Source organism: Bombina bombina, chromosome 3 (assembly GCF_027579735.1).
Source record: "Bombina bombina isolate aBomBom1 chromosome 3, aBomBom1.pri, whole genome shotgun sequence".
Lineage (NCBI taxonomy): Eukaryota > Metazoa > Chordata > Amphibia > Anura > Bombinatoridae > Bombina > Bombina bombina.
Genome location: NC_069501.1, coordinates 1,005,442,842 through 1,005,469,471, shown reverse-complemented (window position 1 = coordinate 1,005,469,471; position 26,630 = coordinate 1,005,442,842). Strand labels below are relative to the sequence as shown.

General features: G+C 35.0%; 1 protein-coding gene across 1 annotated transcript in view; it reads right to left on the bottom strand.

Annotated features, from left to right (window-relative positions):
• The window catches only part of LRP1 (LDL receptor related protein 1), a 595,167-nt gene that overhangs the window by 52,481 nt on the left and 516,056 nt on the right, over positions 1 to 26,630 (bottom strand). The window contains 4 exon segments of the mRNA XM_053708175.1: positions 1,534 to 1,640; positions 21,608 to 21,724; positions 22,025 to 22,150; positions 22,823 to 22,945. Coding sequence (XP_053564150.1) covers positions 1,534 to 1,640; positions 21,608 to 21,724; positions 22,025 to 22,150; positions 22,823 to 22,945 — 473 coding nt within the window.

Here is a 26,630-nt window from a genome sequence, read left to right as displayed (position 1 = left end):
CCGCCCCCTAAAGTTTTTATATTGGGTAATATGTGCAATACAGCCAATACAGTTTACAGTTTTGTTTTTTTATATTTTAAAGTTGCACTTCTGTTTGTTTATGAAACTTGGTTTTATTTAATTTTAAGTTTAATAAAGATGTTATATATCACAACGGCTAAATCTGTGCCTGTACTGCATGTTTAAACCTTAATACCATAAATATTAACAGGTTTTATGTTTACTCCTGGAGTCTATAATCAGTTTGCAAATTATAGAGAAATGCTTAAATAATGCATTACACTTTAACTAAACCCCTTAGATTTTAGTTGACTAAAATCTACTGGAGATTAAGCCGACTAAAACTAGACTAAAACTGAAACAATTCAGATGACTAAAATACGACTAAAACTAAAATGGCATTTTAGTCAAAAGACTAAAACTAAGACTAAATTGAAATTTTCCGTCAAAATTAACACTGGTTCCCACTAAAGGTCACATTTTCGGCACATAACCCTCTAATGGGTCGCATAAGCTTTTAATTCCTATGTGCAGTTTACTCCAAAAATGTGTCAATTCCATTTTACACTTTTTAATAATTACTATTTACTAAATCTCTCTGAATAACATACACAATAAAGTGTTAACCAAATTTGTAACACAATATCTATATGTATTCTCATGAAGAGTTCAGTTAAAATACAAAAAAACACTTTATAGATTCAAATTTTAAGGGTCAGTTTACACCAATTTGCCATTAAAGGTACATTATACACAAGATCTTTCTATGCATAAATGTTGTGTAGATGATCCATTTATATAGCCCATCTGGGTGTGTTTTTGTAGAAATTAATAGTTTTGCTTATTTTTAAATAACATTGTGCTCATTTTCAGACTTCTAACCATGCCCCAAAGATTTAGCTGCATACTGATGTATAAAGCCTTCAGATTGCTTCTGTTTCTATAATGGATCTTTTCATATGCAGTGGGTGTCCCATGGTAATCTCAGCAACAGTGCTAAATTGGGAGCTTCTAAGTAAGTTTTTAAAAGGTTTTATACTGGATTTGTATATCTGTATGTGTTAATATTATTCTTTATAGCAGTGTCTATTACATGCAATTAAATGAAAATTGGTGTATACTGTCCCTATAACTGCATGTAATAGACACTATTATAAAGAATGATAGGCACAGATACTGATATAAAAATCCAGTATAAAACCTTTTTATTAAAAACTTACTTAGAAGCTCCCAATTTAGCACTGTTGATAAGGTTAGGCTGGGACACCCACTGAAAGGAGCTGAGAGCAGACCCTCCCTGTACCCCCCCTCCCCTACATATGAAAAGACCCATTATAGAAACAGAAGCGATCTGAAGTCTGTATACATAAGTATACATCTAAAACTTTGGAGCTTTGTTAGGAGTCTGAAAATCAGCACAATGTTATTTAAAAATAAGAAAAACTGTACATTTTTACAAAAACACTCACAGAAAAACTAGTGTACAATGTCCCTTTAAGCTAAATCACACATCCAAAATAGTAATGGTCTCACCTCATCTGATCCATCAATACAGTCATGATCCCCATCACATTTCCAGCGGCCAGCAATGCAGCGACCATTTGCACAAGCAAATTCACTTTCAGAACACGGACGCGGCACTGAAATAAAAATAATGTTTCACTTTTTCTTTGCTCCCTATATATAACGTGTTTTATTTACATATATCAGTTATTAAAAAAGTGTAACTCTTCTTCAAGAAACAGACCAGGAAAGGTCATTTAGCCTTCAGGCTGAAGGCAATAACCAAGCCCCACAATCCAGTGCTTCAGTTCAGCCTTAAGTTGGGTTTTATATGGGATATAGGACCAGCCCTGTGGGCTATTCTTAACCATTCTAATGCTAGAAAAGTATAATTCTAGTAGCAAATAAATGTATTTTTGTCCCAATTGCACAGCTTTTTTGTATGATGGAACAATAGCACATTTTCACTACTTGATGTACATACCTAGTTTTGGGGTTCAAACAATACTCCTAGCTTTCCAATTTCCAGCATATTTTAAATATTTATACACACACATATTACATACATACACATACACACACAATACATACACACACACAAACATTAAATACATACACACACACACACATTACATACATACACACAAACATTAAATACATACATACATACACACACACACACACACATTATACATACAAATATACACCTACATAAAACTATAGACCTACATACATACACACGCACACACTACATACATACACACACATTACATACACACACACACATTACATACATACACACACATTACATACATACATAAATACAAACACACACATTACATACATACACACCTATATACATTATATACAGACTGACACACGCATACATAAATACAAACACACACATTACATACATACACACCTATATACATTATATACAGACTGACACACGCATACATACATACATACACACACACATGCATTCTTGCCTCTAGGGTAATACATAAAATAATATATGATTAAAAAATACTCTTTGGCTCTTAAAAAATGAATATATATTAAAAGCTGATGTTATAAAATTTTATCTTATTTTCAGCAAAAAATGACAGAGGCAAAAAGATAAACAGTAGATATAGTTAGTATACAGAACAGATAAAGTTAGTATACACAGCAGATATAGTTAGTATACACAACAAATATAGTTAATATAGTTAATGTAGTTAATATACACAACAGATATAGTTAGTATACACAGCAGATATAGTTAGTTTACACAGTGGATTGGAGAAACATAAAAATGTTAGTCGACGAAAATATGGGGTAAAATGTGTAAGCTAAAATGTGTAAGCTAATTAGCGATTAAAGAGGGATATGGGTAAGAAAACACCTTATTGCATATGATAGGCAGTTTTCTGCACTTGTGCAAAAAAGCAAACTATATTAGGCTTTAGGGAATGTTTAGCAAGCCTGAGTATATGAAAATAAACATATATGAAAATATGAAAATAACCATATAAAGATTGGAACATGAAAATAGAACAAAGGTTGTAAAAAGTTCTTTTCTGTGCACAGGTAAAGATTTTGGCATATAAGAATGTTTTGCGGATGAAAATTTTAGTGCCGTCTCATTATAGTGAGGGTACCTTGTATGATCAGATTAAAGTTCGTTCAATTATCCAATCTTGGTATACAATTAGGAATTTTTCCGGTGTATTGGTAAAACCAGGTTACCTTGAAATGCTTATTCCGAAGGAAGCATCTGATGGTTTGTAGATGTAATGCCTTATCTGTTTCTTTTCCTTAATGATAAAACCAGGTTACCATTAAGTTTTTTGAACAGCATACAGGCCTGATGTAACGTGGATGTGACGCTTTATCCCGCGTCTGGAGGCAGGGTAATTCTCGTCCGGTCTTTTCCTTATTAGTGGGCTGATGGTGGTAGTCTGACGTCACAGACTACGGTGGCTCAATATTGCCAAAAAGAAGTAACGCGTTTCGGTCGTTGACCTTTCTCAAACTTCTGATTTGCTCATTGTCCATCTTGCTCTTTTTATAGCAGAGCTTGTATCCTAAAACATGTAAGCACCTCCTTACTTAATTTATTGTTAACTTTATGCATATGTAGGAAAGTGGCAAATTTCGTTCATAGTTAATTGCCATATATCATATATGGTATAACACACAGAAACAAACATTTGAAAAGCTGAGTGTAGAAGAAAATGTATACATTTGTTTACACAGATATGTGCGCTATATTTTACGAGTGGGGAAAAGAGCATAGAAAAGAGTTTTCTTTTTGCCTTAGGGGTTTCGCTGTTTTGAGGGCGACATTGCTTGTGAGCCGAAGACAATTTTGGCTTTTCACGTAAGGCTAGAAACTTTACAAAAAAACTTTTTTTACATACTAAATAATGATAAAAGAAAAAAAGAAAAAATATAGAAAAATTATATTGCAGGGTACTGGAATGAAAATATAATATGTCCATTACAGTCTGCTATGGTATTGATATATATATAAAAAGGATGGTTTTGCATAATAGTTTATAGAGGGGGTATTATTATATGTATATATTTATGGGTATCATTAAAAAATCGGTTCATTGATCCTATATATATATTAAAAACGTGTAATTTAAAATTTTATTATACTGAAATGTATTATATATTGTCTTCGATTGACAGTTAGTGTGGAACATATTAAATCCCTAGACGTCCATCAGAGGACTAAAAGTTCAACATATGTCTTATTTGCTATATATAAAAATATAAATATATAAATACATTATTCCTGCATAAAACTCCCTAGATTGAACTCCAAATTCATGCCTTTGGGGGTTAGGGTGTCTAGATCAAAGATCCATTTGGCCTCTAATCTTAGGAGGGCATGAGTTGGATTCCCTCCTCTCCAATTTTTTCTGAGTTTGTCTATAATAGTGTAGCTAAAATGTTTCAGATTACCATTATTGCATTTTTTAAAATGTTTTGGTAGTGGGAGTTCTCTATTTCTATCATCATTCATGTGTTCAATGGATGAGATGTGTTCCCTAATACGATCCCGAGCTACTCTGTCCGACTCGCCCACATATTGGGCCCCACAGCTACATTCTAGTAGATATATAATATGTTTGTCCGTACATCTATAGGTCCCTTTTATGTGAAACTCCTTACCAGTTGTTGTGGATCTAATGGACTTTCTTTTTGTGGCATATTTACAGGCCTTGCAAGTACAGCATGGAAAAAATCCTTGCACATCCCTTCCCCATAGGTCTTTTTGGTTTTTCATATTCGATTTCTTTTTTAGGTCTGTTGGTACTAACATATTCTTTAGATTTCTAGATTTCCTATATATTATTTTTGGATATTCAGGTAGAGATGAACCCAAAACTGCATCTTTTTTCAGGATGGGCCAGTGCTTCTTCATTATTCTTTCTATGGTCCCTTTATTGCAATTGTACTGTGTTATAAAGGGGAGAAAAATTTCTCCATTCTGCAACCTATCTTGTTTATGTGTATTGAGCAGTTGTTCTCTTGGTTTATTCTTACACATTAGCATATCTGCTTCTATTTTTTCTTTTTTGTATCCCCTCTCTTCAAACCTATTTATTAAAATGTCTGACTGTTGTAGATAATCTTCCTCGTTATTGCAGTTTTTACGAATCCTAGTAAATTGACTTTTGGGAATATTATCCTTCCATCTTTCTAGATGACAACTGGTCGCATGTATATAATTATTTGTGTCAACAGGTTTAAAATAGGTCTTAGTAAAGATTTTATTTTCCTCTATTCTGATATCTAAATCTAGAAATTGGATATTTGAGTGGCTACTAGTATAAGTGAATTTTAAATTATTTATATTGTTATTCATGCGAGATATAAACCAGTCTAGATCTTCTATATTCCCTTTCCACACTATCAGAATATCATCTATATACCTTTAGTAAAGAACCAGGTTTGCTCCCAGATCTATGGAGTCTAGAAAAATATGTTCCCAGAGACCCATAAACAAATTGGCATAGCTGGGAGCAAACCTGGTTCCCATTGCTGTACCACATTGCTGGACGAAAAATTTATCCTCAAAAACAAAAAAATTGTGATTAAGGATAAATTTAATACTCTCTATAATGAATTCTTTTTGCTCTTTGGGTAGAGAGTGATCTTTGTTTAGATAAAATTCAACTGCTTCTAAACCTTTATGATGTTCTATACATGTGTAAAGTGCCGACACATCGCATGTGGCCAGAATATAATCGCTTTCCCATTCTAAATTTTGTAGTATAGTCAAAACTTCTGTAGAGTCTTTTAAGTATGAGGGGAGGCTTACTACATATTTTTGTAGGTATTGACAGGGCCGCCATCAGGGGGTGACAGGGGTGACTCCTGTCAGGGGCCCAATGGGCTAGGGGGGCCCCATGAGGCAAGAACAAAAAAAAAATTTTTTTTTTTTTTTTTAAATTTTGGCAGCCACCAGTGGGTACTACAGCAGAGTGCTAATTGAGCATGGGAAATGTTATTACAATGAGTAAAGTATTAGCATTTGAGAGGATTTCTGAGTGTGCACTAAACCACTATGCACAGTGTGAGACAGACTTGGCACTTTGTTTGTAGAGTGTGTGCCTGAGTCAGACGGCTGATCACTTTCATTTGCAGAGGAGGTAGGAATTACTTAGCAAATGTTTTTTATTTCTTTGTGCAATTTAAGATTGTAACTTCAGTGTGGTAGTAGTTGTATGGTGGGGCCAGGGGTCCATAAAAACACATTTTTTAGCAGCAGTGTATTTATGATTATTTGACAATGCTGTAGAAATTCTATATTTAAAACCATGCAGAAATGTTTCCTCCTCAATACACAAATGATATATATTACATTCCAGTTTACTGCCCCTTTATGCAAGGACTTTCCAGATACAAGGAGGCATTTTATCTAAGATTTTTACATCTGCATAACATGTTATACTCTCAGACTAAGATTGCTCAGTGTTGGAAATGAGACAGGTTAACTTTGTTCAGTTTACTCTACAGCTGACTTAATTTTGAAATGCATACCAACAATCTTAAATCCTGCATTTAACCAGATCTAATGGCATGAGTACCGCAGCTTATGGTTCCATCAAGACCATATAGAGTACAGCATTTTCAAAATCCACAAGTACAGCTGACAGATGGGAACATTTGTACACTATATTTGAAGTGGTGCTCTTGGTTGGGGAAAATGGAGAAAATATCAAACAAACATATGTCAACCTTTTAAAAATACTTTTCTTCATCTAGCCATCTACCCAGATCATTAATGTACAATTTTGAATTCACAGAATTATTTTTGTTTGCACATTTACAAATATGATTCTTTAAAAAGTGATCTCTTAATTTCTGCATTTTTTTTATCATGCATGTCACACACTGTTGATTTAGGGGATGCAAGGTGCATAAATGGCATAAATGTTTCCTACTGTGGGTGTCTGTTTTTATGTCTTTGTGCTTTTGTTTGTGTCTCTATGAGTGTATATGTATTTTTATTCTGTTGGTATCTCTGTGAGGGTGGGTGTGTATGTCTTTGTGCATTTTCTGTGGATGTCTGTGAGGGTGTGTGCATATGTCTTTGAGCTTTTTCTATGGGTGTCTCTGTGAGGGTGGGCGTGTGTTTGTCTTTGTGTATTTTCTCTGGATGCCTCTGTGAGGGTGGGTGTGTATTTCTGTGTTTTCTGTGGATGTCTCTGTGAGGGTGTGTGTGTGTCTGTGTTTTCTGTGGATGTCTCTGTGAGGGTGTGTATTTTCTGTGGGTGTCTCTGTGAGGGTGTGTGTATGTCTGTGGGTGTTTTCTGTGGATGTCTCAGTGAGGGTGTGTATGTATGTCTTTCTATGTTTTTTGTGGGTGTCTCTGTGTGTGTGTATGTCTTTGTGTGTTTTCTGAGGCTGTCTCTGTTGATGTTTCCTTGGGTGTATGTGCAAGTTTGAGTTTGTGTGTGTGTGTGTGTCCATTGTTTGTTCATTTTTAGGACATTTTGATCTTACTACTGATTATTCACATCTTTCTACAGACTTTGAGACTAATGAGACCTTTCTGGAAGTCACCAATCTACCATTTAACCTTTAAATTATTGTTTAGGCAGTTTAGGGCCCTTCCTTTCAGCCACTGCATGCTGTTGTCATCATTTACTTGGTATCTTCCTTTACAAAAAGATAATCAGAACTCCATATCTTGTTTTCTAAATCTCCTTTTTTTTAAAAAACTGTAGTTTACCTCATTACTTGTCAGGTCAATGTAAACCAGTGCTAAGTGTCTGTTTGGGTGTCTGTGTCTGAGTTTCTTTGCGTGTTTGCTAGAGTGTCTATATGTGAATTCTTATGTGTGAGTGTGTGTGTGTTTCAGTGTATGAGTGTGTCTATGTGTGTGTATGTTACTTCCTTTACAACATTTCCAAGTTTAAATAGACACTTAAGAATAAAGTGCATATACGTTTTAGTCACTTGGTCAAAAATTGCACATGTCAAAGGAGGGGGGGGGGGCCCTGATCAATGGTCAAGTCAGGGGCCCCAAAATTTCTAGTGGCGGCCCTGGGTATTGATCTACATATTGCGATAAATTGGCCGTAAGTGAGCCTATCCCTGATATTATTGGGCGGCCTGGAGGAGAAATGAGACATTTGTGTATCTTGGGTAGACAATAGAAAAGTGGAATTTTTGGAAACTTTATAGACAGAAAGGCATATTCCTTATCATTCAGAATGCCTGATTCATTAGCTCTTAAGAGAAGTACCTCTAGTTCTTTTTTGTAAATGGGGGTGGGATCTCTGTTTAGGGTTTTGTATGTCTTAATATCGTTCAGTAAAGTATATGCCATATCTGTGTATTTTTCTTTATCTAAAATCACTATACCCCCTCCTTTATCTGCCGGTTTGACTATAATATTTTTGTTCTTTTCTAGTCTTTTTATAGCTTCATATTGTTTTTTATCAATATTTGAGCGTGTCTTATTTAGTTTATTTTCGTCTAAACTTTTGATATCATCTAAGACCATTTTTTCAAAGGTTTCTATTGCTCCCCCTTTGATATGTTTTGGGTAAAATGTAGATTTTTGTTTTAAATTAGTGTGTACAAAACTATCTTTTTCCACATCCTGATTCGAAGTTATTTCTCTCTCCAAAGAGGTTTTTAGAAACCATTTTTTTACTGTTATGTTTCTTATGTATTTATGTACATCGATATATGTATTAAATTTATTTAGCCTTTGTGTGGGGGCGAAGGACAATCCTTTATTCAAAATTTTGATCTCATTTTCATCTAGTAGGTTTTTGCTAAGGTTATATATTCCTTTACTCTCTATCTTTGTCTTATGTTTTTTATTTGTCTGTTTTCCTCTCCCTCTCTTTCCTCGTTTTCTGATGCTCTTCTTTTCCTTTGTGCTCTTGCTGATTGGGATATATTTACTTGTGTAGGTGTTTGTGGATCTTTTTGATGGCTTGTGTGACCTTTGTCTAAAAAAGGCACTTTATTTGATCCTACATTTGAAGAATTTGATGTGTCTGATACTTCTATGGCTTTGCTCTTGTTTATCTGAGATTCAATTACATCTGTGTCTAAAATGGAATATCTGTTTGATGTGGAGATAGCAGGTTTTTCATTAATGCTTTGTAACCTGTTGGAGTGATTGGGTTTATAATGATAGTCTGTCCTATTGTGTTCTTCCCTTCTAGAATGTGGTATATAGTGGTTCTGATAGGTAGTATTATTTTCATATTCGAAATGTCTTTCGTGCTGATATTGATTTCTATGCTGAAATTGGTCACTATGCTGAAATTGATCTCTATACTGAAATTGATTTCTGTGTTGAAATTGATCTTTATGCTGAAATCGGTTTCTATATTGAAATTGTTTTCTGCGGTCGAAATGATTCCGATTGTAATGTGAATTTAAAGATGTATTATCATTGTGGTATTGATTTCTTCCCTGGTAATCTAAATCCCCATTTTGTTGGAAATTTGTGTGCATTACTCTATTATATTGAGGTCTATATGAATTAGTGTTGTTCTGAGGATATCTATTCTGGTAGTAATTGTAATTTTGATTTTGTTTGTAGGGAGGTCTAGAGTGATGATTGTTTATAGTTCTGGGAGTAGGTTGGTTCTCATAATTAGCATTTTCTATTTGTGCAGAACTATTCTCCTACAAAGGAGAATAGTTCTGCACAAATAGAAAATGCTAATTATGAGAACCAACCTACTCCCAGAACTATAAACAATCATCACTCTAGACCTCCCTACAAACAAAATCAAAATTACAATTACTACCAGAATAGATATCCTCAGAACAACACTAATTCATATAGACCTCAATATAATAGAGTAATGCACACAAATTTCCAACAAAATGGGGATTTAGATTACCAGGGAAGAAATCAATACCACAATGATAATACATCTTTAAATTCACATTACAATCGGAATCATTTCGACCGCAGAAAACAATTTCAATATAGAAACCGATTTCAGCATAAAGATCAATTTCAACACAGAAATCAATTTCAGTATAGAGATCAATTTCAGCATAGTGACCAATTTCAGCATAGAAATCAATATCAGCACGAAAGACATTTCGAATATGAAAATAATACTACCTATCAGAACCACTATATACCACATTCTAGAAGGGAAGAACACAATAGGACAGACTATCATTATAAACCCAATCACTCCAACAGGTTACAAAGCATTAATGAAAAACCTGCTATCTCCACATCAAACAGATATTCCATTTTAGACACAGATGTAATTGAATCTCAGATAAACAAGAGCAAAGCCATAGAAGTATCAGACACATCAAATTCTTCAAATGTAGGATCAAATAAAGTGCCTTTTTTAGACAAAGGTCACACAAGCCATCAAAAAGATCCACAAACACCTACACAAGTAAATATATCCCAATCAGCAAGAGCACAAAGGAAAAGAAGAGCATCAGAAAACGAGGAAAGAGAGGGAGAGGAAAACAGACAAATAAAAAACATAAGACAAAGATAGAGAGTAAAGGAATATATAACCTTAGCAAAAACCTACTAGATGAAAATGAGATCAAAATTTTGAATAAAGGATTGTCCTTCGCCCCCACACAAAGGCTAAATAAATTTAATACATATATCGATGTACATAAATACATAAGAAACATAACAGTAAAAAAATGGTTTCTAAAAACCTCTTTGGAGAGAGAAATAACTTCGAATCAGGATGTGGAAAAAGATAGTTTTGTACACACTAATTTAAAACAAAAATCTACATTTTACCCAAAACATATCAAAGGGGGAGCAATAGAAACCTTTGAAAAAATGGTCTTAGATGATATCAAAAGTTTAGACGAAAATAAACTAAATAAGACACGCTCAAATATTGATAAAAAACAATATGAAGCTATAAAAAGACTAGAAAAGAACAAAAATATTATAGTCAAACCGGCAGATAAAGGAGGGGGTATAGTGATTTTAGATAAAGAAAAATACACAGATATGGCATATACTTTACTGAACGATATTAAGACATACAAAACCCTAAACAGAGATCCCACCCCCATTTACAAAAAAGAACTAGAGGTACTTCTCTTAAGAGCTAATGAATCAGGCATTCTGAATGATAAGGAATATGCCTTTCTGTCTATAAAGTTTCCAAAAATTCCACTTTTCTATTGTCTACCCAAGATACACAAATGTCTCATTTCTCCTCCAGGCCGCCCAATAATATCAGGGATAGGCTCACTTACGGCCAATTTATCGCAATATGTAGATCAATACCTACAAAAATATGTAGTAAGCCTCCCCTCATACTTAAAAGACTCTACAGAAGTTTTGACTACACTACAAAATTTAGAATGGGAAAGCGATTATATTCTGGCCACATGCGATGTGTCGGCACTTTACACATGTATAGAACATCATAAAGGTTTAGAAGCAGTTGAATTTTATCTAAACAAAGATCACTGTCTACCCAAAGAGCAAAAAGAATTCATTATAGAGAGTATTAAATTTATCCTTAATCACAATTTTTTTGTTTTTGAGGATAAATTTTTTGTCCAGCAATGTGGTACAGCAATGGGAACCAGGTTTGCTCCCAGCTATGCCAATTTGTTTATGGGTCTCTGGGAACATATTTTTCTAGACTCCATAGATCTGGGAGCAAACCTGGTTCTTTACTAAAGGTATATAGATGATATTCTGATAGTGTGGAAAGGGAATATAGAAGATCTAGACTGGTTTATATCTCGCATGAATAACAATATAAATAATTTAAAATTCACTTATACTAGTAGCCACTCAAATATCCAATTTCTAGATTTAGATATCAGAATAGAGGAAAATAAAATCTTTACTAAGACCTATTTTAAACCTGTTGACACAAATAATTATATACATGCGACCAGTTGTCATCTAGAAAGATGGAAGGATAATATTCCCAAAAGTCAATTTACTAGGATTCGTAAAAACTGCAATAACGAGGAAGATTATCTACAACAGTCAGACATTTTAATAAATAGGTTTGAAGAGAGGGGATACAAAAAAGAAAAAATAGAAGCAGATATGCTAATGTGTAAGAATAAACCAAGAGAACAACTGCTCAATACACATAAACAAGATAGGTTGCAGAATGGAGAAATTTTTCTCCCCTTTATAACACAGTACAATTGCAATAAAGGGACCATAGAAAGAATAATGAAGAAGCACTGGCCCATCCTGAAAAAAAATGCAGTTTTGGGTTCATCTCTACCTGAATATCCAAAAATAATATATAGGAAATCTAGAAATCTAAAGAATATGTTAGTACCAACAGACCTAAAAAAGAAATCGAATATGAAAAACCAAAAAGACCTATGGGGAAGGGATGTGCAAGGATTTTTTCCATGCTGTACTTGCAAGGCCTGTAAATATGCCACAAAAAGAAAGTCCATTAGATCCACAACAACTGGTAAGGAGTTTCACATAAAAGGGACCTATAGATGTACGGACAAACATATTATATATCTACTAGAATGTAGCTGTGGGGCCCAATATGTGGGCGAGTCGGACAGAGTAGCTCGGGATCGTATTAGGGAACACATCTCATCCATTGAACACATGAATGATGATAGAAATAGAGAACTCCCACTACCAAAACATTTTAAAAAATGCAATAATGGTAATCTGAAACATTTTAGCTACACTATTATAGACAAACTCAGAAAAAATTGGAGAGGAGGGAATCCAACTCATGCCCTCCTAAGATTAGAGGCCAAATGGATCTTTGATCTAGACACCCTAACCCCCAAAGGCATGAATTTGGAGTTCAATCTAGGGAGTTTTATGCAGGAATAATGTATTTATATATTTATATTTTTATATATAGCAAATAAGACATATGTTGAACTTTTAGTCCTCTGATGGACGTCTAGGGATTTAATATGTTCCACACTAACTGTCAATCGAAGACAATATATAATACATTTCAGTATAATAAAATTTTAAATTACACGTTTTTAATATATATATAGGCTCAATGAACCGATTTTTTAATGATACCCATAAATATATACATATAATAATACCCCCTCTATAAACTATTATGCAAAACCATCCTTTTTATATATATATCAATACCATAGCAGACTGTAATGGACATATTATATTTTCATTCCAGTACCCTGCAATATAATTTTTCTATATTTTTTCTTTTTTTCTTTTATCATTATTTAGTATGTAAAAAAAGTTTTTTTTTGTAAAGTTTCTAGCCTTACGTGAAAAGCCAAAATTGTCTTCGGCTCACAAGCAATGTCGCCCTCAAAACAGCGAAACCCCTAAGGCAAAAAGAAAACTCTTTTCTATGCTCTTTTCCCCACTCGTAAAATATAGCGCACATATCTGTGTAAACAAATGTATACAATTTCTTCTACACTCAGCTTTTCAAATGTTTGTTTCTGTGTGTTATACCATATATGATATATGGCAATTAACTATGAACGAAATTTGCCACTTTTCTACATATGCATAAAGTTAACAATAAATTAAGTAAGGAGGTGCTTACATGTTTTAGGATACAAGCTCTGCTATAAAAAGAGCAAGATGGACAATGAGCAAATCAGAAGTTTGAGAAAGGTCCACGACCGAAACGCGTTACTTCTTTTTGGCAATATTGAGCCACCGTAGTCTGTGACGTCAGACTACCACCATCAGCCCACTAATAAGGAAAAGACCGGACGAGAATTACCCTGCCTCCAGACGCGGGATAAAGCGTCACATCCACGTTACATCAGGCCTGTATGTTGTTCAAAAAACTTAATGGTAACCTGGTTTTATCATTAAGGAAAAGAAACAGATAAGGCATTACATCTACAAACCATCAGATGCTTCCTTCGGAATAAGCATTTCAAGGTAACCTGGTTTTACCAATACACCGGAAAAATTCCTAATTGTATACCAAGATTGGATAATTGAACGAACTTTAATCTGATCATACAAGGTACCCTCACTATAATGAGACGGCACTAAAATTTTCATCCGCAAAACATTCTTATATGCCAAAATCTTTACCTGTGCACAGAAAAGAACTTTTTACAACCTTTGTTCTATTTTCATGTTCCAATCTTTATATGGTTATTTTCATATTTTCATATATGTTTATTTTCATATACTCAGGCTTGCTAAACATTCCCTAAAGCCTAATATAGTTTTCTTTTTTGCACAAGTGCAGAAAACTGCCTATCATATGCAATAAGGTGTTTTCTTACCCATATCCCTCTTTAATCGCTAATTAGCTTACACATTTTAGCTTACACATTTTACCCCATATTTTCGTCGACTAACATTTTTATGTTTCTCCAATCCACTGTGTAAACTAACTATATCTGCTGTGTATACTAACTATATCTGTTGTGTATATTAACTACATTAACTATATTAACTATATTTGTTGTGTATACTAACTATATCTGCTGTGTATACTAACTTTATCTGTTCTGTATACTAACTATATCTACTGTTTATCTTTTTGCCTCTGTCATTTTTTGCTGAAAATAAGATAAAATTTTATAACATCAGCTTTTAATATATATTCATTTTTTAAGAGCCAAAGAGTATTTTTTAATCATCTATTTTTTAATCAACTTTTACAATATCAAATAAAAGATTATCTGTTTATATATAAAATTCACTTTCTAGAGTTATTATTTACATTTCCGTTTCACCTCAACAGTTTTAGCTTTAGAACCACTGACACTGGTCTTTAGCGCAGGAAGATAATTAACATAGACTTTCACTTATCAATATCATCTGGGGATTTTTGATATCAACCTGTGTACTCTGAGGTGATCTTTTCAGCGCTCTCTCCCTCTATACATTTTAATACATAAAATAATACATGCTATACAATCTTCTCTCAGAATTCCACTTCTCTCAACCCAACACTCACTCTGCTAGGCTCCTCCTCCTTTACTATTTGCCCCCCCCACGTTCTTCTGTCCATGCTTTATCTTCCCATATATTTTCTCCTCAAACTTTAATTCCTGCCTCCACTGTCTGATATCCAGCTTGAGTTCTATCAGCTGCCATAAACTCACAGTCTCTCGCTCTATCACATTTTTATCCATACTCAAACATCTCCCAGGCCCTGATAAACAAAAAGGTCAGTGATTTGGTGTTACCCCAGTCCCTGTACTTTTTTCTACAACTCATAAGAGAAACCAGCAGGCGCTACCAATATCATCTTAGATCCATTTAGGGAACCATTGCCATCAAATTAACTACGTCTCTCACCCATTGAATATAAAGGGTTACATTTTCATTGATATCCTCAACTGAGCAGTCATATACCTTAAAGGGACATGAAACCCCAAGTTTTCTTTCATTATTTAGAGAGAGCATGTAATGTTAAACAACTTTCAATTTCCAATTTACTTCTATTAACTAATTTGCCTTGTTCTCTTAGTATCCTTTGTAAAAAGCATACCTAGATAGGCTCAGGAGCAGAAAAGCACTACTGGGAGCTAGCTGCTGACTGGTGGCTGCACATATATGCCTCTTGTACACCTAGATTAGGAGTTTTTGTCAGTAAGGCTGTGCGGTGCTAACAAGCCTTTTTTTCTTACCGCTCACTTAAGCCAACGCTGGTATTATGAGTTTTCTGCAAGCCGGCGTTAGCCTCAGAAAAGTGAGCGATGAGCAAAATTTAGCTCCACATCTCACTGTAATACCAGCGCTTCTTACGGTAGCGGTAAGATGGCAAAACGTGCTTGTGCATGATTTCCCCATAGGAAACAATGGGGCTGAGCTGGCTGAAAAAAAAACTAACACCTGCAAAAAAGCAGCGTTCAGCTCCTAACGCAGCCCCATTGTTTCCTATGGGGAAATTAATTTTATGTCTGCACCTAACACCCTAACATGAACCCCGAGTCTAAACACCCCTAATCTTACACTTATTAACCCCTAATCTGCTGCCCCTGACATTGCCGACACCTGCATTATATTATTAACCCCTAATCTGCCGCTCTGGACACCGCCGCCACCTACATTATACTTATGAACCCCTAATCTACTGCCCCCAAAATCGCCGACACCTACATTATAGTTATTAACCCCTAATCTGCCCCCCAACATCGCCACAACTATAATAAATTTATTAACCCCTAAACCTAAGTCTAACCCTAACACCCCCTAACTTAAATATAATTTAAATAAAATGAAATAAATTTACTACTATTAAATAAATGAATCCTATTTAAAACTAAATACTTACCTATAAAATAAACCCTAAGCTAGCTACAATATAACTAATAGTTACATTATAGCTAGTTTAGGATTTATATTTATTTTACAGACAACTTTGTATTTATTTTAACTAGGTACAATAGTTATTAAATATTTATTAACTATTTAATAACTTCCTAGTTAAAATAAGTACAAAATTACATGTAAAATAAATCCTAACCTAAATTACAATTACACCTAACACTACACTATAATTAAACTAATTACCTAAACTACCTACAATTAATTACAATTAAATTAAATAAACTAAATTACGAAGAAACCCCCCCCCCACTAAATTACAGAAAATAAAAAAAGAATTACAAGAATTTTAAACTAATTACACCTAATCTAATCCCCCTAATAAAATAAAAAAGCCCCCAAAATAATAAAATTCCCTACCCTATACTAAATTACAAATAGCCCTTAAAAGGGCCTTTTGCGGGGCATTGCCCCAAAGTAATCAGCTCTTTCACCTGTAAAAAAAAAATACAATACCCCCCAACATTAAAACCCACCACCCACACACCCAACCCTACTCTAAAACCCACCTAATCCCCCCTTAAAAAAAACCTAACACTACCCCCTTGAAGATCACCCTACCTTGAGACGTCTTCACCCAGCCGGGCACAAGTGGTCCTCCAGAGGGTCCGAAGTCTTCATCCTATCCGGCCAGAAGAGGACCTCCAGACCGGCAGAAGTCTTCATCCAGGCGGCATCTTCTATCTTCATCCTTCCGGAGCGGAGCGGATCCATCTTCAAGACATCCGACGCGGAGCATCCTCTTCATCCGACGGCCGACGACTGAATGACTGGTCCTTTAAGTGACGTCATCCAAGATCCTATTGGATTGAAGTTCAATCCGATTGGCTCATCCAATCAGCCAATAGGATTGAGCTCGCATTCTATTGGCTGTTCCTACCTTAATTCCGATTGGCTGATACAATTCTATAAGCCAATCGGAATTCAAGGGACGCAATCTTGGATGACGTCACTTAAAGGACCAGTCATTCAGTCGTCGGCCGTCGGATGAAGAGGATGATCCGCGTCGGATGTCTTGAAGATGGACCCGCTCCACTCCAGAAGGATGAAGATAGAAGATGCTGCCTGGATGAAGACTTCTGCCGGTCTGGAGGTCCTTTTCTGGCCGGATAGGATGAAGACTTCAAACCCTCTGGAGGACCACTTGTGCCCGGCTGGGTGAAGACGTCTCAAGGTAGGGTGATCTTCAAGGGGGTAGTGTTAGTTTTTTTTAAGGGGGGATTGGGTGGGTTTTAGAGTAGGGTTGGGTGTGTGGGTGGTGGGTTTTAATGTTGGGGGGGTATTGTATTTTTTTTTTTTACAGGTGAAAGAGCTGATTACTTTGGCACAATGCCCCGCAAAAGGCCCTTTTAAGGGCTATTTGTAATTTAGTATAGGGTAGGGAATTTTATTATCTTGGGGGGCTTTTTTATTTTATTAGGGGGATTAGATTAGGTGTAATTAGTTTAAAATTCTTGTAATTCTTTTTTTATTTTCTGTAATTTAGTGTTTGTTTTTTTTCGTAATTTAGTTTAATTTAATTGTAATTAATTGTAGGTAGTTTATGTAATTAGTTTAATTATAGTGTAGTGTTAGGTGTAATTGTAATTTAGGTTAGGATTTATTTTACAGGTAAATTTGTACTTATTTTAACTAGGTAGTTATTAAATAGTTAATAACTATTTAATAACAATTCTAACAAGTTAAAATAAATAAAAAGTTGCCAGTAAAATAAATATAAATCCTAAAATAGGTACAATGTAACTATTAGTTATATTGTAGCTAGCTTAGGGTTTATTTTATAGGTAAGTATTTAGTTTTAAATAGGATTAATTTATTTAATAGTAGTAAATTTATTTTGTTTTATTTCAATTATATTTAAGTTAGGGGGGTTAGGGTTAGACTTAGGTTTAGGGGTTAATAAATTTAATATAGTAGCGGCGACGTTGGGGGCGGCAGATTAGGGGTTAATAAAATTTAACTAGTGTTTGCGAGGCGGGAGTGCGGCGGTTTAGGGGTTAATAAATTTATTAAAGTGGCGGCGATGTCCGGTTGGCAGATTAGGGGTTAAACATTTTAGTTAATTGTTTCCGATGTGTGGGGGGGGGCTTGGTTTAGGGGTTAATAGGTTGTTTATGGGTGTTAGTGTACTTTTTATCACTTTAGTTAAGAGCTTCATGTTCCGGCGTTAGCCCATAAAAAACTTTTAACTACTGACTTTTAAATGCGGTAGGAGTCTTGCCAGGAGAGGGTCTACCGCTCACTTTTTCAGGCGATCGTAATACCGGCGTTAGGCAAGTCCCATTAAAAAGATAGGATACGCAATTGACGTAAGGGGATTTGCGGTATGCTAAAATTGCAGAAAAAAGTGAGCGGTAGACCCTCTCCTGCCTGAATCGTAATACCAGGGGCGTTAAAAAGCAGCGTTGGGACCCCTCAACGCTGCTTTTTAAGGCTAAAGCAAGACTCGTAATCTAGCCGGTAATTAGCTAATCTGATGTGATTAGTTTACTCCTAGTATTGCATTGCTGCTCCTTTAACAAAGGATACCAAGAGAATTAAGCAATTTTGAAAACAGAAGTAAATTAGAAACTTGTTTAAAATGACATGCTCTGTCTGAATTATGAAAGAATAAAATAGGTTTTCGTGTCCCTTTAAGATAGGAAAGTGTAGTAAAAATAAATATATGAGCTCTAGCATTTTATAATTCTTATAAGGTTAAACAAAGGAGCAAACAAATCCATTTATCTAGGGAAGCTGTGGGACTAGCATTTTACAAATGTAACTTAGTACAACTAGACATTTTAGATTGTATTTTGTACTAGCCACTGAGTTTATGCATTATAATATTGTAAATATGTTTTATTGGTCCCTCATTCCCTGGGAAGCTTATGGCAATGTAGCCACCAATAAGCAAGCACTTTCCAGGGTGCTGATCTTAAAATGGGTCGACTCCTAAGCTTTACATTCCTGCTTTTTAAATAAAGATAGCAAGAGAACGAAGAAAAATTGATAATAGGAGTAAATTAGAATGTTGCTTAAAATTGCATGTTCTATCTGAATCATTAAAGAAAAAAAAAATTGGGTTTAATATCCCTTTAAGACCTGATGATCAAAAACTTGCCAGCATGGAGAGAAATTACACATAATCTTTGGGAATTATATTGTAATGTGTATATGTCTACTAGGGATGAGCGAATGTTTCTAAAAATTCGAAATTAATAACGAATTTTGATACATTCGTTCGAATCGAATTTTGAATGTTTATATAACATTATAACATTCTATTATTATATTGCAATGTATATATGTCTACTAGGGATGAGCGAATGTCTCTAAAGATTTAAAACAAATTTTGATACATTGGTTCGTTCGAATTTCGAATGTTTAAAGAACATTCTATTTTTGAATTTTCGTTTTTGAATTTTTCAATAAAATTCGAAAATATTCGTTCGAATAATAGAATGTTTAGCTATGTATTCATTCAATTTCGAAATGTAAAATTCTAATTCAAATGTGACATTCGAATTTGAATGTCTCATTCGAAATAGTATTTCTAGTCTAACACTGTTTTTTAAATGTAATATTCGAATTCAAATGTCAAATTCGAATTAGTATTTCTAGCCTACAACTGTGTTTAATAAATGTAATATTCAAATTTGAATGCTACATTCGAATTCGAGTGTAACATTTGAATTCGAAATAGTATTTCTAGTCTAATACTGTGTTTTATAAATGTAATATTCAAATTCGAATGTGACATTCAAATTTTAATATGACATTCGAATTAGAAATAGTATTTCTATTCTACAATTTTTAAGAATATTCGTTCTTATCAACATTCTATTATGTAAATCGAATTTCTATAATAACATTCATTCTAACATTCGAATTTGAATATAAACACATTTGCCCATCCCTAATGTCTACTTCACATCCATAACCCTGTACAGTGAGATAAACAGTTCCCAAGCTAAAATTTGCATTTTTAAAATTGTTTGAGGGACCTCACAGTACGAATGAGACATCTTAATATATTCTCTCACCATAGTGGAAAGCTATAGACCAGTGATTTTTAACCTTTTTTTTGCCATGGCACACTTTTTTACATTAAAAAATCCTGTGGCACACCACCATCCCAAAATTTAAAAAAAATCACACATTGTAGCCTAATACAGCATATATATATATATACACATACACACAAACACACACATACTGTATGTATTGTGCTGTTATGCCATGCCTCCTACAAACTACCCCTGCACTGGGAGTAAAAAACCAGCAAAGTTTAAAAAATATGTCACACTGTTGTCAGTCTGCCGTGGCACACCTGAGGATCTCTCACGGCACACTAGTGTGCCACGACACACTGGTTGAAAAACACTGCTATAGACCATCAGGTCCTTAACAATGAAACCTTCCTGATAATACAGTATTGTAAAATATTTAATGCATTTAATTAGAAGGAATGCCTGTACTGAAAACATTTTTATATTATTACAGAACACTGGATACTACAAAAATAAAAACTGAAATGTAGGATCTGTGTACAGTTGTAATACCTCATTATACTATCTTATGGTTGGCCCCGGGTATTTTGGAATGCATGCACAGGTTTGTACTGCTAAAGGGCACACCACAGGGATGAGAGAGCGTGACAGGAAACATACAACAAAGGGAGCTAGACAGGGAGCAGCGTGGTTAGTTTGTGGTTATTGTAAAGATCATTCTGCACCTACCTCTGGATGCCCCCAGGGACGACAGTGTTAAAATGGAGAAAAACATAACATGAGGTGAAATGGTACCAACACAAATACACAACATGTAAGAACAAGAGGTGAATTTCTATGCAGTAGGGGCACAATGTTTAGGTCCCCAGACAGATGATATGGGAACAAGCGATGGATAAATCCTTCATTATTATGGTGGGAAAAAAGAATCAAATGTAGCAATGTGCAGGCCCAGAACAAACAATATGAGGAAAAAAAGATGTATATATTGTCCTAAAGTGTATAAGTAAAGATGACAGTGATAAACACATTGTCAGTAAAATAGTTAATGTAATGTGCAGTGTGCACATGAAGAATGCTAATGGTTTATGTCCCATACAACTAGAGAAAAAGCTTCTAGTAAAGAGAGTATAACAAAAACAGCTCTGGGATTTCTGGATCATATAAATATTTTAAAGGGAAAGGGACATTGCATACAGATTTAGTGGACTGCTTTTAAAATGTTTGATTAGCAAGTATTTAACAATTAGCCTTCTAGTTTATAGGTAGATAAGAAACATGAATAGCTTGAGTGCAAGTGCTAAGGTCTGGAAGTACGTACTGCAGCTTTCCTCATCTGAGTTGTCACCACAGTCATTGTCATAATCGCATTGCCATCGGCCAGGGACACACCGGTTGTTCTTACAGCGGAACTGATAGGGTTCGCAGGTCCTTTCATCTGCATGGGGCATAGAGAGCAAGTTATGCACAATTCCCAACACTATTGTGAGAAATTATGGTCTCCTGTATAGTAGGAGTCAATGTAAATGTTGTTGAGTTATCAAGGAATCTAATTAAAGAAAGAATCATTTATTCAGGTTAAACTTTTAGCAAAAAACAAGTTGTTATTAAAAATGATTCCTATTAAGGTAGAATAAATGTGTAAGTATCTGGAATTTAGTGTAAAAATATTCAGTTCAGACGTATTTATATGGAACTATGGAACAAAATATTTTTCCACCCAGATTAAAAACCATACCACACTCCTCTTTGGGTTCATCTGAGCTGTCTCCACAATCATCTTCTCCGTCACATTTCCAGCGAGCTGGGATGCACCGCCCAGAATCTTTACAGCGGAACTCATCCACACCGCAAGTCATCTGAGCTGTGGACAAAGAAAGAACAAAGCTGGATTAATTCAGGGTTATAGTGACACATATTCCTCCATTAGATAGTGGGACTTTAATCCCAAAATACATATACGTAATAAACCAGCAGTTTGTCCCCACACACACTTACATTTCTAATGTAATTATATATATTGTTTCCTTCATCCACTCTTCCTGTATTTTAATTTTGGACTTTCTAATTTCCCAAAGTTCCTATATAGTAATGTGCACCCACATGTTGTATCATAGATTTAAAAGCTTCTTTTTGCCTAATATTCCCCTGCTGCAGCCAATTGGTAACAGCTATAAATCAGCTGATAAAGTAACTATCACGCAGGGTTTAAATTCCTTTTAACTTTGCTATTTTCCACACAGCCATTGTTTTGTACAGTTTAGAAACTCTTTTATATGTCTCTAATTGTCCTCAACAGGAGAGAGAGATTAGATAAGGAAAACCTAGATTTCAACACAGCAGGGCTCATTAGTTTTTAAAAACTACAACTTTGCATTTAATTATTCAATATTTAAAAAACTAATTTAATGTAAAAAAATATATATATATACATACTAATCTAAGGCTAATCTTTGCTTTAAATAAAACATACCAAGGATTTATTTAGTTTTTAAGGTCCCTTTAACACAACAACTAAGAAGATAAGTTTTCTTACTGCAGTTGTCAGGCTCATCGGATGCATCAACGCAGTCATTATCTCTGTCACACACCCAGACCCGTGGGATACAACGCTTTGTAATGGCACACTGGAACTGATTCGGTGCACAAGTGACCTCAGCTGCATAAAAGAAACAGTGCAATGATTAGAAATGTAAATGATTAACCACAAAAGCAATACACTTTATAATCCTAAATAAATACTTTTGTTTAAAATTCCTGCTTGGGGCCAAAATGTCATGTTTGAAACATTTTACTAAAGAGTAGATACTGTGAGGGGTAGTTATCAACGTGTCTACCTCAAATACGGTGGAATTCCGCAGCGTATTTGAGGCGAGGCTGATTCGCCTTAGTTATCAAACCCTAGACACCGGCAAAAGTAGAATTTTGTGACGTAAGCTTCGATCCGCCGGGCTCAGTCCGACACAGATCGATTCTTACGTCACTCCAGATGTTCCGCACACAAGTGCGGCACAATCTGACTACTTTTGCTAGTTATCAAAAAACTAGCAGGTACGCTCGGCACTTTTCCGGCCCAGCGTACCTGGTTTTCAACCCGCCGCCCTGGAGGCAGCGGATCCCATAGGAATCAATGGGAGTCTGACCATAGCGAAAGTTCATGTTCGCTGCTGCCAGATATCCCATTGATTTCTATGGGAGCTGTCTACACCTAACACCCTAACATGTACCCCGAGTCTAAACACCCCTAATCTGTCCCCCCCTACACCGCCGCAACTAAATAAATATATTACCCCCTAAACCGCCGCTCCCGGTGCCCGCCGCAACTATAATATATATGTTAACCCCTAAACCGCCGCTCCCGGTGCCCGACGCAACTATAATATGTTTTAACCCCTAAACCGCCGCTCCCAGACCCCGCCGCCACCTACATGATACCTATTAACCCCTAACCTGCCCCCCCCTATACCCTCGCCACCTATAATAAAGTTATTAACCCCTATCCTGCCGATCCCGGACCTCGCCGCAACTAAATAAATAGTTTAACCCCTAAACCGCTGCTCCCGGACCCCGCCGCAACCTATCTTAAACTTATTAACCCCTAATCTGCCCCCCCTACACCGTCGCCACCTATAATACATTTATTAACCCCTATCCTGCCCCCCCCTACACCGCCGCCACTGTAATAAAATTATTAACCCCTAAACCTAAGTCTAACACTAACCCTAACACCCCCCTAACTTAAATATTAATTAAATACATCTAAATAATATTTCTCTTATTAACTAAATTAATCCTATTTAAAACTAAATACTTACCTTTAAAATAAACCCTAATATAGCTACAATATAAATAATAATTATATGGTAGCTATCTTAGGATTTATTTTTATTTTACAGGCAAATTTCAATTTATTTTAACTAGGTACAATAGCTAATAAATAGTTATTAACTATTTAATAGCTACCTAGTTAAAATAAAGAGAAATTAACCTATAAAATAAAAACTAACCTAAGTTACAATTACACCTAACACTACACTATACTTTAATAAATTATTCCTATTTAAAACTAAATACTTACCTGTAAAATAAACCCTAAGATAGCTACAATATAATTAATAATTAGATTGTAGCTATTTTAGGATTTATATTTATTTTACAGGTAACTTTGTATTTATTTTAGCTAGTTAGAATAGTAATTAAATAGTTATTAACTATTTAATAACTACCTAGTTAAAAGAAATACAAAATTACCTGTAAAATAAATCCTAACCTAAGTTACAATTAAACCTAACACTACACTATCATTAAATTAATTAAATAAATTACCTACAAATAACTACAATTAAATACAATTAAATAAACTAACTAAAGTACAAAAAAAAAAGCTAAGTTACAAAAAATAAAAAAATAAGTTACAAACATTTAAAAAATATTACAACAATTTTAAGCTACTTACACCTAATCTAAGCCCCCTAATAAAATAACAAAGCCCCCCAAAATAAAAAAATGCCCTACCCTATTCTAAATTAAAAAAAGTTCAAAGCTCTTTTACCTTACCAGCCCTTAAAAGGGCCTTTTGCGGGGCATGCACCAAAGAATTCTGCTCTTTTGCCTGTAAAAGAAAAATACAACCCCCCCCAACATTAAAACCCACCACCCACATACCCCTAATCTAACCCAAACCCCCTTAAATAAACCTAACACTACCCCCCTGAAGATCATCCTACCTTGAGTCGTCTTCGGCCAGCCGACCCACCGATGGAACTGAAGAGGAGATCCGGAGCGGCAGAAATCATCATCCAGGCGGCGCTGAAGAAATCTTCCATCTGATGAAGTCATCATCCAGGCGGCGCTGAAGAAGTCTTCCATCCGATAGAAGTCTTCATCCAAGCGGCGTCTTCAATCTTCATCCATCCGGAGCGGAGCGGAGCCATCCTCTTCTTCCCGACGACTAACGACGAATTGATATTCCTTTAAGGGACGTCATCCAAGATGGCGTCCCTTCAATTCCGATTGGCTGATAGGATTCTATCAGCTAATCGGAATTAAGGTAGGAAAAATCTGATTGGCTGATTGAATCAGCCAATCAGATTGAAGTTCAATCCGATTGGCTGATCCAATCAGATTGAGCTTGCATTCTATTGGCTGATCTGAACAGCCAATAGAATGCGAGCTCAATCTGATTGGCTGATTAGATCAGCCAATCGGATTGAACTTCAATCTGATTGGCTGATTCAATCAGCCAATATGATTTTTCCTACCTTCCCATCTTGGATGACGTCCATTAAAGGAATATCCATTCGTCGTTAGTCGTTGGGAAGAAGAGGATGGCTCCGCGTCGGCTCGTCTGAAGATGGCTCCGCTCCACTCTGGATGGATGAAGATTGAAGACACCGGTTGGATGAAGACTTCTTCAGCGCCGCCTGGATGATGACTTCATCGCCGCCTGGATGATGATTTCTGCTGCTCCGGATCTCCTCTTCAGTTCCATCGGTGGGTCGGCTGGCCAAAGACGACTCAAGGTAGGATGATCTTCAGGGGGGTAGTGTTAGGTTTATTTAAGGGGGGTTTGGGTTAGATTAGGGGTATGTGGGTGGTGGGTTTTAATGTTGGGGGGGTTGTATTTTTCTTTTACAGGCAAAAGAGCAGAATTCTTTGGGGCATGCCCCGCAAAAGGCCCTTTTAAGGGCTGGTAAGGTAAAAGAGCTTTGAACTTTTTTTAATTTAGAATAGGGTAGGGCATTTTTTTATTTAGGGGGGCTTTGTTATTTTATTAGGGGGCTTAGATTAGGTGTAAGTAGCTTAAAATTGTTGTAATATTTTTTAAATGTTTGTAACTTATTTTTTTATTTTTTGTAACTTAGCTTTTTTTATTTTTTGTACTTTAGTTAGTTTATTTAATTGTATTTAATTGTAGTTATTTGTAGGTAATTTATTTAATTAATTTAATGATAGTGTAGTGTTAGGTTTAATTGTAATTTAGGTTAGGATTTATTTTACAGGTAATTTTGTATTTATTTTAGCTAGGTAGTTATTAAATAGTTAATAACTATTTAATAAGTATTCTAACTAGCTAAAATAAATACAAAGTTACCTGTAAAATAAATATAAATCCTAAAATAGCTACAATGTAATTATTAATTACATTGTAGCTATCTTAGGGTTTATTTTACAGGTAAGTATTTAGTTTTAAATAGGAATAATTTATTTAAGTATAGTGTAGTGTTAGGTGTAATTGTAACTTAGGTTAGTTTTTATTTTATAGGTTAATTTCTCTTTATTTTAACTAGGTAGCTATTAAATAGTTAATAACTATTTATTAGCTATTGTACCTAGTTAAAATA